The sequence below is a fragment of the Carcharodon carcharias genome, chromosome 1, assembly GCF_017639515.1.
Source record: "Carcharodon carcharias isolate sCarCar2 chromosome 1, sCarCar2.pri, whole genome shotgun sequence".
In the NCBI taxonomy this organism is placed as follows: Eukaryota; Metazoa; Chordata; class Chondrichthyes; order Lamniformes; family Lamnidae; genus Carcharodon; species Carcharodon carcharias.
The window spans coordinates 93,130,469-93,144,113 of NC_054467.1; the positions used below are offsets into that span (position 1 = coordinate 93,130,469).

A 13,645-nucleotide genomic window follows, 5' to 3' on the forward strand; every position below is an offset into this window, starting at 1 on the left:
GGGAACTTATACCTGGACAGATTGAATGACTGTCCAGATCTGTAGGTTATCTCTGACATTTTAATATACAGCTCAGATGCTTTATATAAACTGCAAAAAAATCCATCGATATAAATTTAGATATTGGTTTTCTAATCTTCTCTTGGAGAAAGCATTTTGACATATGAAATGAAGTGCTGGTGGGCTCAAGCCATTCACAAATGATGGTAGTACTCCGAACAGTTTGAAGTGGAGAAGGATATTCTAGAGAATTAATTTGTATTTGCTTAGGGCTGACATACTCATAATTTGCTACTACAGCAAAAGCAAATGTGAAAGTTTTAGTCTTTGCAAGACTTGAATATGGAAGAAGAAGAAAAACAAATATTGGAAACAGAACTTCTGCACTTGGTGGAAAAAGAAGCTAGCCCATCTTTTGACTGCACAAGTCTGGTAAGTTTTAATCTTAAGATAATTTACATATTGTAGTCCAGCTATTACCAATTCATGCTGTATAGCATGTTGAAGTAATATAAACTGCAAGTTATTTAAACTTTATTTTATCAATCAATAAAAAATTCTGATGTTTCAAATGCTTTTTTGCATACAGTTCAATTTATGTACTTCCCATCATAATTTAAGTTTTGGTTTTCTCCGCAGGCGGATTGCTCACATCTTCCTCTTTGTGTTGTAATAACAGCAAGCCAATGTGATCTTGAAGGAAAAGATCTCTGCTCTATAAAATGAGCCTGAAGCTGGGGAAGGCTTTGAAATGGAAGAGTGATGGAGTATTTGTGAAAAACCACATGATGTTGTTGATTTCTTCCTCCCAAATGTTTCATTTGCTATGCTTGATATACTTGTTGCTGAATTATGAGTTTAGCTCAATGCATAGATTCACAAAGTATATTGCAAAACAATTTGTTGTATAATGCAGCTTTGTTTTTACAATAGACAATTTGTCCAATGTGTGTATCATATGAACTAATTAGACTCTAAACTTGTGCTATACTGGGGTGCTGACCTTCCATAGAATGAGCTGAGATTCATCTTGTGGAGGATGTGACACTGTGGTTGATGTGCTGTTCCTGCTTAAGAGTGACTCTGTTCAAGATAACTGCAATGGGTTTTTTTTCCAGATCTCCTTAAGGTTGTAAAACATTTATAAATGCACAACACATGCAGAATGGCATTGAAATACAAATTATAATAACTTGGAAATAAATTATATCCTGTTACACTAATAAAACCACTGTAGGTTGTATTACTGTGGTATTTTACATACTTATTGTTTACAAAAACCCTATTATTTTTAAAGGTGCTGCACTGAATGGATCTTCACGTAACTTTTGATCCATGCCAACTCATATGCACTTTGCACCCTGTTTGTATTTCATGGCAATAAAAATCTTGTTATCCATTTCTTTGCTTTTTCTTTGTAGTGAGTTTCCAATTATATATTTGCTGTAAATTTGAACCTGAACTTGGCACGTTAAATTTCTTGAATTATTTGCTGCAGCGTATTTTGTCTGAGGATTCACTCACGTATAGACATGGTGTGACTGTACCATTTCAAAACATACTATTTGTTGTGCAGTTTTAGCTAACGATTTCTTTGTGAAGATATTTTGTAGAAATGCAGGCCAACCATAGTACTGAGAGTTGATCATAAAAATGAGAAACCGAGTAAACATCTTAGAAAACCTCCAGACATTTTGGGGAAATAAGATTGTGTAATGGAAATTCTATGGTTGCAGGAGTTTCCAACTTGATATGGTTCCAATCTTGAGCCACGTAACTCTTCAGCTTTTCTTTACACTTCAATGTTATTAAAGGTGCTCCAATCAGCTGCTCAGGAGCTCTTGCTTGGAGGAGCATCTTGTATTTCTTTTGGATCATGTGTATTGAGGTATTAAATGCAAAAGCAATCCATGGTGTTGGGACAGATCACTGGAGGAAGGACCAGTAATTCAAGATCACAGGACGAGAGGGGGATATAGTTAGAACCATTAGGAACAGTAAAGGGAAAAACACTGGGAGAAAGAATAAAAATGGGAGAGAGCAACAGAAAGCGAACAGTGAGAGGTATAGAGACAAACAGTGACAACTTCCATTTCTATACCTCAGTGACATCTGGAAGCTTTTAGTGGTGAATGTCAGGAAGGGGGAAAAAGGGGTTGGAGTTTGAATTTATATTCAAAGGAAATAGGTTTACGGAAGCTTTTTAATTCAGAGAAGGAAGTGACAGAAAGAAAGTAACAAGATGGGTTTGTGGTAACTGAAGTAAACGTTGGAGTAGTGGGAGCAGGGAACAAATGAGCCATTGTTTAAGGAGCAGAGTTCAGCTGTTGGAGATCATTGAAACCAGTCTGCTTGATTACCACAGTTGGGAGCAAAATCTCTTGATCTGGTCATGTCAGGAAAGCTTAGATAAAGATCTTCAAGCTGTCAAGTTTCAATTATTGGTAAAAACAAAAAACTGTGGATGCTGGAAATCCAAAACAAAAACAGAATTACCTGGAAAAACTCAGCAGGTCTGGCAGCATCGGCGGAGAAGAAAAGAGTTGACGTTTCGAGTCCTCATGACCCTTCAACAGAACTGAGTGAATATTAGGAGAGGGGTGAAACATAAGCTGGTTTAAGATGGGGGGGGGGGGGGGTGGAGTGGAAAGAGAGAGAAGTGGGGGCTGCTGGGTGGTGTGGTTGTAGGGACAAGCAAGCAGTGATAGGAGTTGATAATCAAAAGATGTCACAGACAAAGGAACAAAGAGGTGTTGAAGGTGGTGATATTATCTAAACGAAAGTGCTAATTAAGAATGGATGGCACAACATTCAAGGTACAGCTCTAGTGGGGGTGGGGTGGAAAGACTAGCAGGGCATACAAGATTTAAAAATAATGGAAATAGGTGGGAAAAGAAAAATCTATATAAACTATTGGAAAAAACAAAAGGAAGAGGGAAGAAACAGAAAGGGGGTGGGGATGGAGGAGGGAGTTCAAGATCTAAAGTTGTTGAATTCAATATTCAGTCCAGAAGGCTGTAAAGTGCCTAGTTGGAAGGTGAGGTGCTGTTCCTCCAGTTTGCGTTGGGCTTCACTGGAACAATGCAGCAAGCCAAGGACAGACGTGGGCAAGAGAGCAGGGTGGAGTGTTAAAATGGCAAGCGACAGGGAGGTTTGGGTCTTGCGGACAGACCGCATGTGTTCTGCAAAGTGGTCACCCGGTTTACGTTTGGTCTCTCCAATGTAGAGGAGACCGCATTAGGAGCAACGAATGCAGTAGACTAAGTTGGGGGAAATGCAAGTGAAATACTGCTTCATTTGAAAGAAGTGTTTGGGCACTTGGACGGTGAGGAGGAAGTGAAGGAGCAGGTGTTGCATCTTTTGCGTGGGCATGGGGAGGTGCCATAGGTAGGGGTTGAGGAGTAGGTGTTGATGGAGGAGTGGACCAGGGTGTCCCGGAGGGAACGATCCCTATGGAACGCCGCCGGTGGGGGGATGAAGGGAAGATGTGTTTGGTGGTGGCATCATGCTGGAGTTGGCGGAAATGGCGGAGGATGATCCTTTGAATGCGGAGGCTGGTGGGGTGATAAGTGAGGACAAGGGGGACCCTATCATGTTTCTGGGAGGGAGGAGAAGGCGTGAGGGCGGATGCGCGGGAGATGGGACGGACACAGTTGAGGGCCCTGTCAACGACCGTGGGTGGAAAACCTCAGTTAAGGAAGAAGGAGGACATTTCAGAGGAACTGTTTTTGAAGGTAGCATCATCAGAACAAATGCGACGGAGGCGAAGGAACTGAGAGAATGGGATGGAGTCCTTACAGGAAGCGGGGTGTGAGGAGCTCTAGTTGAGATAGCTGTGAGAGTCGGTAGGCTTGTAATGGATATTGGTGGACAGTCTATCACCTGAAATTGAGACAGAGAGGTCAAGGAAGGGAAGGGAAGTGTCAGAGAACGAGCATGTGAAAATGATGGAGGGGTGGAGATTGGAAGCAAAATTAATGCTCTTGTTGGAACTTGGAAAAATTTATTGTCCGCAAGAAAGACCCAAACCTCCCTGTCGCTTGCCTTTTTAACACTCCACCCTGCTCTCTTGCCCACGTCTGTCCTTGGCTTGCTGCATTGTTCCAGTGAAGCCCAACGCAAACTTGAGGAACAGCACCTCACCTTCCAACTAGGCACTTTACAGCCTTCTGGACTGAATATTGAATTCAACAACTTTAGATCTTGAACTCCCTCCTCCATCCCCACCCCCTTTCTGTTTCTTCCCTCTTCCTTTTGTTTTTTCCAATAGTTTATATAGATTTTTCTTTTCCCACCTATTTCCATTATTTTTAAATCTTGTATGCCCTGCTAGTCTTTCCACCCCACCCCCACTAGAGCTGTACCTTGAATGCTGTGCCATCCATTCTTAATTAGCACTTTCGTTTAGCTAATATCACCACCTTCAACACCTCTTGTTCCTTTGTGGCATCTTTTGATCATCAACTCCTATCAATGCTTGCTTGTCCCTACAACCACACCACCCCCCCCAACTTCTCTCTTTCCCCGCCCCCCCCCACCATCTTAAACCAGCTTATATTTTACCCCTCTCCTAATATTCACTCAGTTCTGTTGAAGGATCATGAGCACTCGAAACGTCAACTCTTCTTAACCGCCAATGCTGCCAGACCTGCTGAGTTTTTCCAGGTAATTCTGTTTTTGTTTTCAATTATTGCTTGTGTTCTAACCATTTCAGCGGGATTTGGCCATGATTCTTTTTAGTTTGGTATTTCAAAAGTGAAGGCTTTTGGCTTGGCATGTGTATCAAGAGTTTTTAAAAAAAATGTAGAGTACTTTGTTAAAATCTGTCAAATCATTGAATAAATAACATTAAGAATTGTGTTGTGTAAATTAAGATTTAGGTTAACGGTTAGTTATACTGGTTTGTTGATTCTCAATAGTGTCTGCTCTAGCAGCTGAGATTTGTTTATTGGGATAGTGTTTGGCTATGGAGGTGGTGGGGTGTCATTATGTCCAGTCATTCTTTTCTCATTTGTTCAAGTATTAACCCCTTTCTTCAGTATCAGTAGCTGATCCTTGTACCTCTTTTGGCTAGGTTGTGTATGTTGATGCAAGAGCTTGACATATAATCTACTGTATTTTGTTAAAAATGATTCCCCCCACCCCAACTTTAATATTCTTCCCTTCCTGAAAGAAATTACTCTTGGGGAATAGGTCACCGACCCAGCAAGCTTCTAGTATCTCCAACTGACCAGTCTTGTGATGGGCCTAGAAAGTGACTGTGAACAACTTGTTTGACCGCAGAACAATATATGTATACTTTATAGCAGAATTTCACACAGTAGGCATTTTCAGTTCTCTTTCCTCCCTAAAACCTGGAATATTAAAGCTAAATAATTGTGCTTGTGCCAACTGTCCTGACAGCACAGGATAAGGATTGAATCTGCAACCTCTTTACCAGAAAGAAATATCTGCTCACTGAGCCAACAAGAGAGTTTACTAATGATATATTTTGATGTGTGGGAAATTTTATCTCCTTTGAAAATATGCTTGATTAAAAGATTAATGTGATATGTTTGACATTAAGGACTGGAGCAATAGTCTGAAAGTAAAATACTGCAGATGCTGGAAATCTGAAATAAAAACAGAAAATGCTGGATAAACTCAGCAGGTCGGACAGCATCTATGGAGAGAGGAACAGAGTTAACTTGGCGAGTCCATATGACTCTTCAGAGCATTCTTGTACCTTCATATGTTTGTCTTCAATGGAAGTACAATTCTTAAAAAGATTACTTTTTATATCTATATACTAGTTGTGTTTTTGAAGGCATCCTTTTTCTGTTGGTTACTTTTACAGCTGTAGCCTGTCTCTCCCTGCAGATTCTGTGGCACCTGGACATCTTCCGACGCAGTTTGAGGCAGCTGCCCGGACATGTATGCTCAGGAAATGCTTGCATTTTTTGTGCTTTGAAGGTAAAGTCAACTTTGAACATTCAGACATTATTGCAGCAGTGCAGCCCTTTTGAAATTTATTAATTATCCATTTGTGATTGTAGTAACTTTGCAGTTAATTTGAGCTTTATTTACACATGTTAATACATATTTTCATAGACCTGACATTTTGGAAGCTGCCATTTCTGAGTTTAATACATTTTATTAACTCCTCATCAATTTGTAATTGATAATTGTCGAAAACTTCTAAATTTAGCAACTTTCTGTAAGATTTTTAAACCTTGCTTTTATTGTGTGTGGCTAATTGTCTGCTTCTTAGCAATAACTGCATCTTATATCTATTGGTGCCAATTTCCTTCTACCTCTTCCTTTTCTACCAGTTTTTTGACTCAGTTTTCACTTCTGACATCAGGATTCCCACATCTCCATTGTTAAAGTTGTTTTCTTTGCGTCAAACATTGTTTTCACTTCAAACTAATTTTAATGATATAAAACACTAAACATTTGTCTGTATCTGTCTTACCTTTCACCTGTGCATGGGCAGAATACAAGAAGACAAGCTTGTCTGAGGCAGTTAGTCCCTCTCTATTACAAGATTGCTGGACCTTCATTTTTTCAAAAGTGTTGTGACCAGTGTTTCTTCGAACTTTCTTTTCTTGTTCCTGCCAAGGCCCAAATATACAAACTTCCTCTTATCTCAAGCTCACACTCTGGAAATCAAAATTTCATGGCCTGTCTTCTATTCTAAATCATTAATTCCTAATGTTACTGGCAGGAGGGGGTTTAATTTAAAACAGCCCTAATTTCTTCCCTCACAACCCATCTTGTAAACAGAAAGGTGTTTTTGATTTTTGATTTCCCTTTTATAAGTGGTGGCCTATTATCCTCAACTCCTCAGTTTTGGAGTGATCCAATTCTCTATTAATAACGCCACAGTAAACTTGAGATAGGGTAAAATCAGAGGAATAGTTTATTTTACACAACGCGGGGAGGGGGCATCAGTATGTAACCCCGTACATTCACACAACGAAAGCAGTAAAGGGCAAAGGCCACAGACAAAATACAAATTATTGTTTCATGTAAGTCCAGAATCAAAAGTCCAATGGTGTATTCCTTCAGTGGAGGTTAGCAGGCTGAAGCTGATGCTGAGTGATCCACTTTTCCAGTAGCACTGACTTCCATGATATGAGAAGCATGTAAAGATGAATTAGTTTTGTAGTAGGCACTGGTACGGAAGTTCAGAGGTTCTTATCGAAACAGTGTAGATGAGGGTCAGGTAGTTTAGACCTGGATAGAGCCCTGGTTATTCTGCTGTTTGGTTGATGGAAGATGGCAGACTGCCTTTGTTCAGCTCCACAAGGCAATGTTACAGGTTCTAACGGCGGGGGGGGGCGGATTATGTGACATAACTCCTACTTCTTCCCTTTGGTTTGGACAAAGGATGTATATTCCTGCTCTACGTTCTTGAGATGATTGTTTCATCCATTAATAAGTTTACAGAGATTTCATGATCCCTTTGTCCTTACAAATGTATCATCTCCGTGGACCAGAGCTTTGCATTGGAAATGTAAAGGGTCTTTGTGCATTTCCTTGGAATTTTATTTCTGCAGTCACAGCGGGGTATTAGTGCCTCTTCAGAGATAACAAGGTCCCTGTTTTTTCTGAAGGCCAGAAATTCCTTTTGTGTGAGTTGTGACTAGTCAGGCTTCGGTCAGTGTAAAGCCTTTGTCCAATTTAAAAAATTATATAATCTTATAAACGAGCCAGGATGATATGATCTGGGCATGACATGAGGAGTTCAAAACTGTGAAATTCTTCAGTCTCAATCACTATTTTGCAATAAAAAATTAAATTAAAAAATTAATGCAATTAAAAAAATATGTACATGTGAGCATATAAATTAGGAGCAGGAGTAGGCCACTCAGTCCCTCGAGCCTGCAGTGCCATTTAATATGATCATGGCTGATCTGATTGTGACCTGCTGCCTACCCCTTGTTAATCAAGATTCTATCTAGCACTGCCTTAAAAATATTCAAAGACTCTGCTTCTCCTGACCTTTGAGGAAGGGAGTTCCAAAGTTCATCATCCATGTTTTAAATGGACAACCCCTTATTTTTAAACAGTAGCCTCTAGTTCTAGATTCTCCACTAAGAGGAAACATCCCCTCCTCATATTTTATTTTTTTAATCAAATCACCTCTTACTCTTCAGAACTCCAGTGGATATAAACCTAGCCTGTCCAACCTTTCTTCATAAGACAATATGGCCACTCCTTGACTTCTAATACATTTACATCTTTCCTTAAATAAATACTGTACACTACTCCAGATGCGGTCTTCCCATTGCCTTGTACAACTGAAGCATAACCTTCCTACTTCAGTATTCATTTCCCCTCGCAATAAACAAAAACAATCTATTAGCTTTCCTAATTACTTCCTCTATCTGCATGCTAACGTTTTGTGATTCATGCACTATGATACCCAGTTCCCTCTGCATCTCAGAGCTCTACAACCTCTCACCAATTAGATTATATGTTACTTTTTTATTCTTCCTGCCAAAATGGACAATTTCAGATTTGCCACATTATACTCCATTTGCCAGATCTTTGCCCACTCATTTAAGCTATCCATGTCACTTTGTAGCGTCCTTATGTTCCCTTCACAATTTACTTTCCTACCTTTACCTTTTTGTCATCAGCAAATCTAACAACTATATCTTTGGTCTCTTCATCCAGCTCATTTATATAAATTGTAAAAAGCACTGATCCTTGTGGCACACCAGTCACATCCTGCCAGTCAGAAAAAGACCCATTTATACCTACTCTCTGTTTGCTGTTAGCTAGCCAATCTTCTATCCTTGGCAATATGTTACTTCCTACACTATGAACTCTTATTTTCTGCAGTAACCTTTGATGCGGCGCCTTATCAAATGGCTTCTGGAAATCTAAGTACAGCATATCCACTGATTCCCCTTTATCCACAGCACATGTGACTCCTTTAAAGAACTCCAATAAATTGGTTGAATGCGATTTCCCTTTCAGAAAACCATGTTGACTCTGTCTGATTGCCTTGAACTTATCCAAGTGCCCTGCTATAGCTTCTTTAATAATAGCTTCTAATGTTTTCCCGATGATAGATAAGTTAACTGACCTGTAGTTTCCTGTTTTCTGTCTCCTACTCTTTTTTGATTAAAGGAGTTACACTTGCTATTTTCCCTTCTAATGGAACCTTCTGTGAATTTTAGGGAATTTTGGAAAGTTAAAACCAATACATCAATTATCTTACTAGCCATTTCTTTTAAGACCCTAGGGTGAAGTGGATTAGGATCCAGGGATTTGTCAGCCAGCAGCTCCAACAACTTGCTTAGTTACCACTTCCCTAGTGATTGTAATTTTTCCCGAGTTTCTCCCTCCCCTCCATTGCCTGATTTACAGCTATTTCTGGGATGTTACTTATATCCTCTATAGTAAAGACTGATGCAAAATACCTGTTCAATTCATCTCCTTATTTTCTGCCATTAATTCCCCAGTCTCACTTTCTATTGGACAATGCTCGCTTTGTTAACTCATTTCTTACTTAAATATCTATGGAAACTTTTACTATCAGTCTTTATGTTTCTAGCTAGCTTTCTCTTGTATTTGAGCCCTTCTCTCCTTATAAGTCTTTTTGTCATTCTTTGCTTTTTTTTATATTCTGTCCAATCTTCTGACCTGCCACTTGTCTTTGCGCAATTATATGCTTTTTCTTTCAGTTTGATACTGTCTTTAACTTTTGTAATTAACCATGTATGATGGGCCCTTCCCTTGGAATTTTTCTTTCTCCTTGGAATGTCTCTATTCTGTGTATTCTGAAATATCCCTTTAAATATCTGCCGCTACCTTTCTTTTGACCTATCTCTTAACCTCATTTGCCAGTTCACTTCAGCTAGCTCGGCTTTAATCTCCTCATAATTGCCAATATTTAAGTTTAGAATACCAGTCTTGGACCAACTTTTCTCTCCCTCAAACTGAATGTAAAATTCAGTCACATTATGATCGTTGCTACTAGATCAGTGCCTTCACCAGAGGTTATCAATTAATCCCATATCATTACACAATACCATATCTACTATAGCCTGCTCTCTAGTTGACTCCAGAATGTGCTGTTCTAAGAAACTATCTCGAAAACATTCTGTGAATTCCCCATTTACACTACCTTTGCCTACCTGACTTTTCCAGTCTATATGTAGATTAAAATCCCCTATGCTGTATCGCTGTACCTTTCTGACAAGTTCCCATTATCTCTTCCTTTCTACTCTGTCCTACCATGTAGCTACAATTAAGGGGGCCTGTACACCACTCCCAGAAGTCACTTCTTGCCTTTATCATTTCTCACCTCAACCCAAACTACTACTACACCCTGGTTTCCTGAACTTAACTTATTCCTCTCTAATGTGCTAATATCATCATCAATTAACAGAGCCACCCGTCCACCTTTTCCTAGATTCCTCTCCTCCCTAAATGTCACAAAGCCTTCAATATTCAGGTTCCAATCTATGTCATCCTATAGCCAAGTCTCTAATGGCTATCAGATCTTTCTTATTTATTTCTATTTGTGCTATCAATTCATCTGTTTTGTTTTGAGGACTATGTGCATTCAGGTACGGAACCTTTAGTTTTGTCCTTTTATTATTTTTGTAACATCTAGCCTTATCTTCTGATTTACTCTTAGATTTGTACTCTTCCCCTTCTGTTGTATCTGTTTATCATATATTTCCCATATTTAGTAATTTTCTCTCTTGCCTTGTCTCTACTCTTTGGTTTACCACATTTTCTCCAATTTGATTCCTTGCCCCAACTATTTAGTTTAATACTCTCTCTACTTCCCTATTTATGCGGCTCACTAGAATGCCAGCCCCAGCATGGTTCAGGTGTAGACCATACCAACAGTACAGCCCCCACTTTCCTCAGTACTTTGAGCCACACATTTATTTCTCTAATCTTATTTGTCCTGTGCCAATTTGCACACAGCTCAGGTAATAATCCAGAGATTATTACCTTTGAGGTTCTGCTTCTTAATTTGGTGCCTAGCTCCTCATATTGTCTATGCAGAACCTCCTTCCTTGTCCTACCTTTGTTGTTGGCACTTGCATGGACCACAACAACTGGATCCTGCCTCTCCCACTGTTAAGTTCCTCTCTAGCCCTGAGCAAATGTTCTAAACCCTGGCACTGAGCAGGCAACACAGCCATCTAGACTCTTGCTCTTTACTGCAGAGAACAGTGTCAATCTCCCTCACTATACTCTCCCATACTACGACTACTACTACATTCCTTTTTGCTGTCCCCCGCCCTGCCACTTGAATAGCTTCCTGTACCACAGTGCCAAGGCCAGTCAGCTCATCCACCCTACAGCTCCCACTTTCATCCAAACAAGCTGAAAGAATCTCAAACTTGCTGGACAATTGCAGAGGCTGACACTCCTGCATTCCTGCCCTCTGGGTCCCCTTGCCTGCCTCAGCTGCAGTCACACCCTCCTGACCACTGACCAGATCAGAAAATACCCTATCCTGAGGGATGTGACTGCCTTCTGATACAAAAGACCAGGTAGCTTTCCACCTTCCTGATGTGTTGCAGTGTCTGCTGCTCAGCTGCCAGATCAATGACTATGAGCTGAAGCTCCTTCAGCCACAGACATTTACTGCAGATGTTTTTGCACTTGGTCACACTGGTATCCAGGAGCTCCCACATGCTGCAGCCATGACACATCAACTGTCCTGCCATCCTTGTGTGTTTTAATTAACAACTTAATTATTTTATTCAATTACTTATTTTATTTTATGTATTTTAATCTTACCAAATTCCTGTACTATTTTAAACTTTAGGAATAGAATAGATCGTAAACGCTCACCAGATACTCACCACTCAGTTTGCTTCTTCCCTGTAGTAGAGTAAGAACCAATTCCTACAGGGTGAAAAATTTAGGAAAAGCAAAGGAGCACCTTCCCCTCCTTACCTAACTCCCTCAACTCACCAAGCTCCACTCCGTTCAAGGTTGCACCAAGATATCTGAATTTATGTGCTCTGAAACTAAAAGGACTAGCTAAACCCAGGTACAGAAAAACCATCTCAAGCTAGTTTCCTTAGTTAACTATCTCCAGCTGCTCCCTAGTGGAAAGCTTCTATCTTCCTGCTTAGGCTCCTGGATGAGATTTAGAATTTAAACTGTACTTGCGGTTAAATGTTAAATACAAATAATATTAGACAAATCTTGCCAGGATGCAAGATGCACTGATAACATATCAATGTCTTGGTTTTGAAAATGAGGGATTCATATGATAATATGGTTCTGTGTTCATTTGTCAGATTATCTGTGGTGCCCCACAAATTGCTTGGAAAGAGCATTATTTATTGCAGAAGTTTGGAGGATGTATCTGTATACTGTAGATAATTTTTTCTGGTGTTTTGATTTTATTTTCACATTAGAAGCTAAACAATCAGAATTTGAAGTTTCCTTGTTTGAAATTGTATAATTAACACAAGAACAAGACCTCATTTTGTGAAGGATTAAGAATGGGGTGACAGCCCCTTGCCAGTCATCAGACTGACCCCAATATAATTACGGGGGCAGGCCCGCTGACTGCTGCTCGCGTTACGGGGGCAGGCCCGCTGAGTGCTGCCCGCGTTCCGGGCCTGCTGACTGCTGGAGTTGGGTGCTGAAATTTGTGACCAGTGGTACCGTCACTGGTGGTTGTGACTCTGGTCTCCCAGCTGGTGCTGGTCACAGTGACTACACTCTCACTGGAAATCCATGTTTAAAATCAGAGGTGCATCAAAAACTGGTGTTCAGCACCTGGAGCAGAGCAGATACTGCAAACATGGACATATATGGTGCCGTTCTTTCCCAAAGAAAGGAACCTTGTGACTGAAGAGATGACACTTGTCTCCTTCCTGCCCTCATGGGGTGCACATTCTGAGCCCTCGCAACCACAGACTACTGACAGCACAACAGGACCGTAGGCTGCACTGCATAACCCTATCACAGGCCTTGATGTTTCTCTGCTAATGTTGTCCCCTATCTGCTTCACCCAAAGGTGTTGGCTTAAGACACACTTATGCAAATAGCCCTATTAATCATGTTCAGATCCAAGAGGGACCAATGTAGCATCCTGAAGGCAATTTCTGCCTGTGAAGTTTTATTTTCAAATGTTGTTTATTTATCTAATTCTTGAGATTGAAATAAATATACCTTTTTCCACTGTTGCAAATCATTGTTTTCAACTGTTTTCTTGCAGAATATATTTGTAGAATTTCAGAACAGCAGGGAAAAAGCCCTTCCCTCTGATGTTTTGCGCAATGCTCTAGCTGAAAGCTTTAAAGATGAGCATCGTTTTCAACTAGGTCTAATGGATGATGCGGCAGAATGTTTTGTAAGTATCCCATTGATCTTGGTCTATTTATTCATAGAGCCAACAGAAATTTAAAGTTAAGAAGGAGGCCATTTCACCCACCATGTTCGTGTTGGTTCTTATCCTCCTACGTTCCTCATCCTCAAGTATCTGTCATAGTTTCCTTTTTAATTATTTATGGAATGAGCTACCACCACCTTTTTGAAGTAGAATGTTCCAGATCCCGGAAACTCTTTGAGTGGGGAGCAACATCTCCTCATCTCCCCTTCAGATCTTTTGCCAATGATTTTAAATCTATTTCCCGTGGTTATTGACCCTAATACTAGAGGG

The 13,645-nt window shown here is 40.2% G+C and overlaps 1 protein-coding gene across 3 annotated transcripts in view; it reads left to right on the plus strand.

The window, feature by feature from the left end:
- The window catches only part of LOC121277970 (inactive ubiquitin carboxyl-terminal hydrolase 53-like), a 124,366-nt gene that overhangs the window by 11,845 nt on the left and 98,876 nt on the right, over positions 1–13,645 (plus strand). For all 3 annotated transcript variants that reach the window (XM_041187901.1, XM_041187920.1, XM_041187910.1), the window contains 2 exons: positions 5,860–5,952; positions 13,202–13,336. In XM_041187901.1, coding sequence (XP_041043835.1) covers positions 5,860–5,952; positions 13,202–13,336 — 228 coding nt within the window. The remainder of the gene's footprint in view (positions 1–5,859; positions 5,953–13,201; positions 13,337–13,645) is intronic.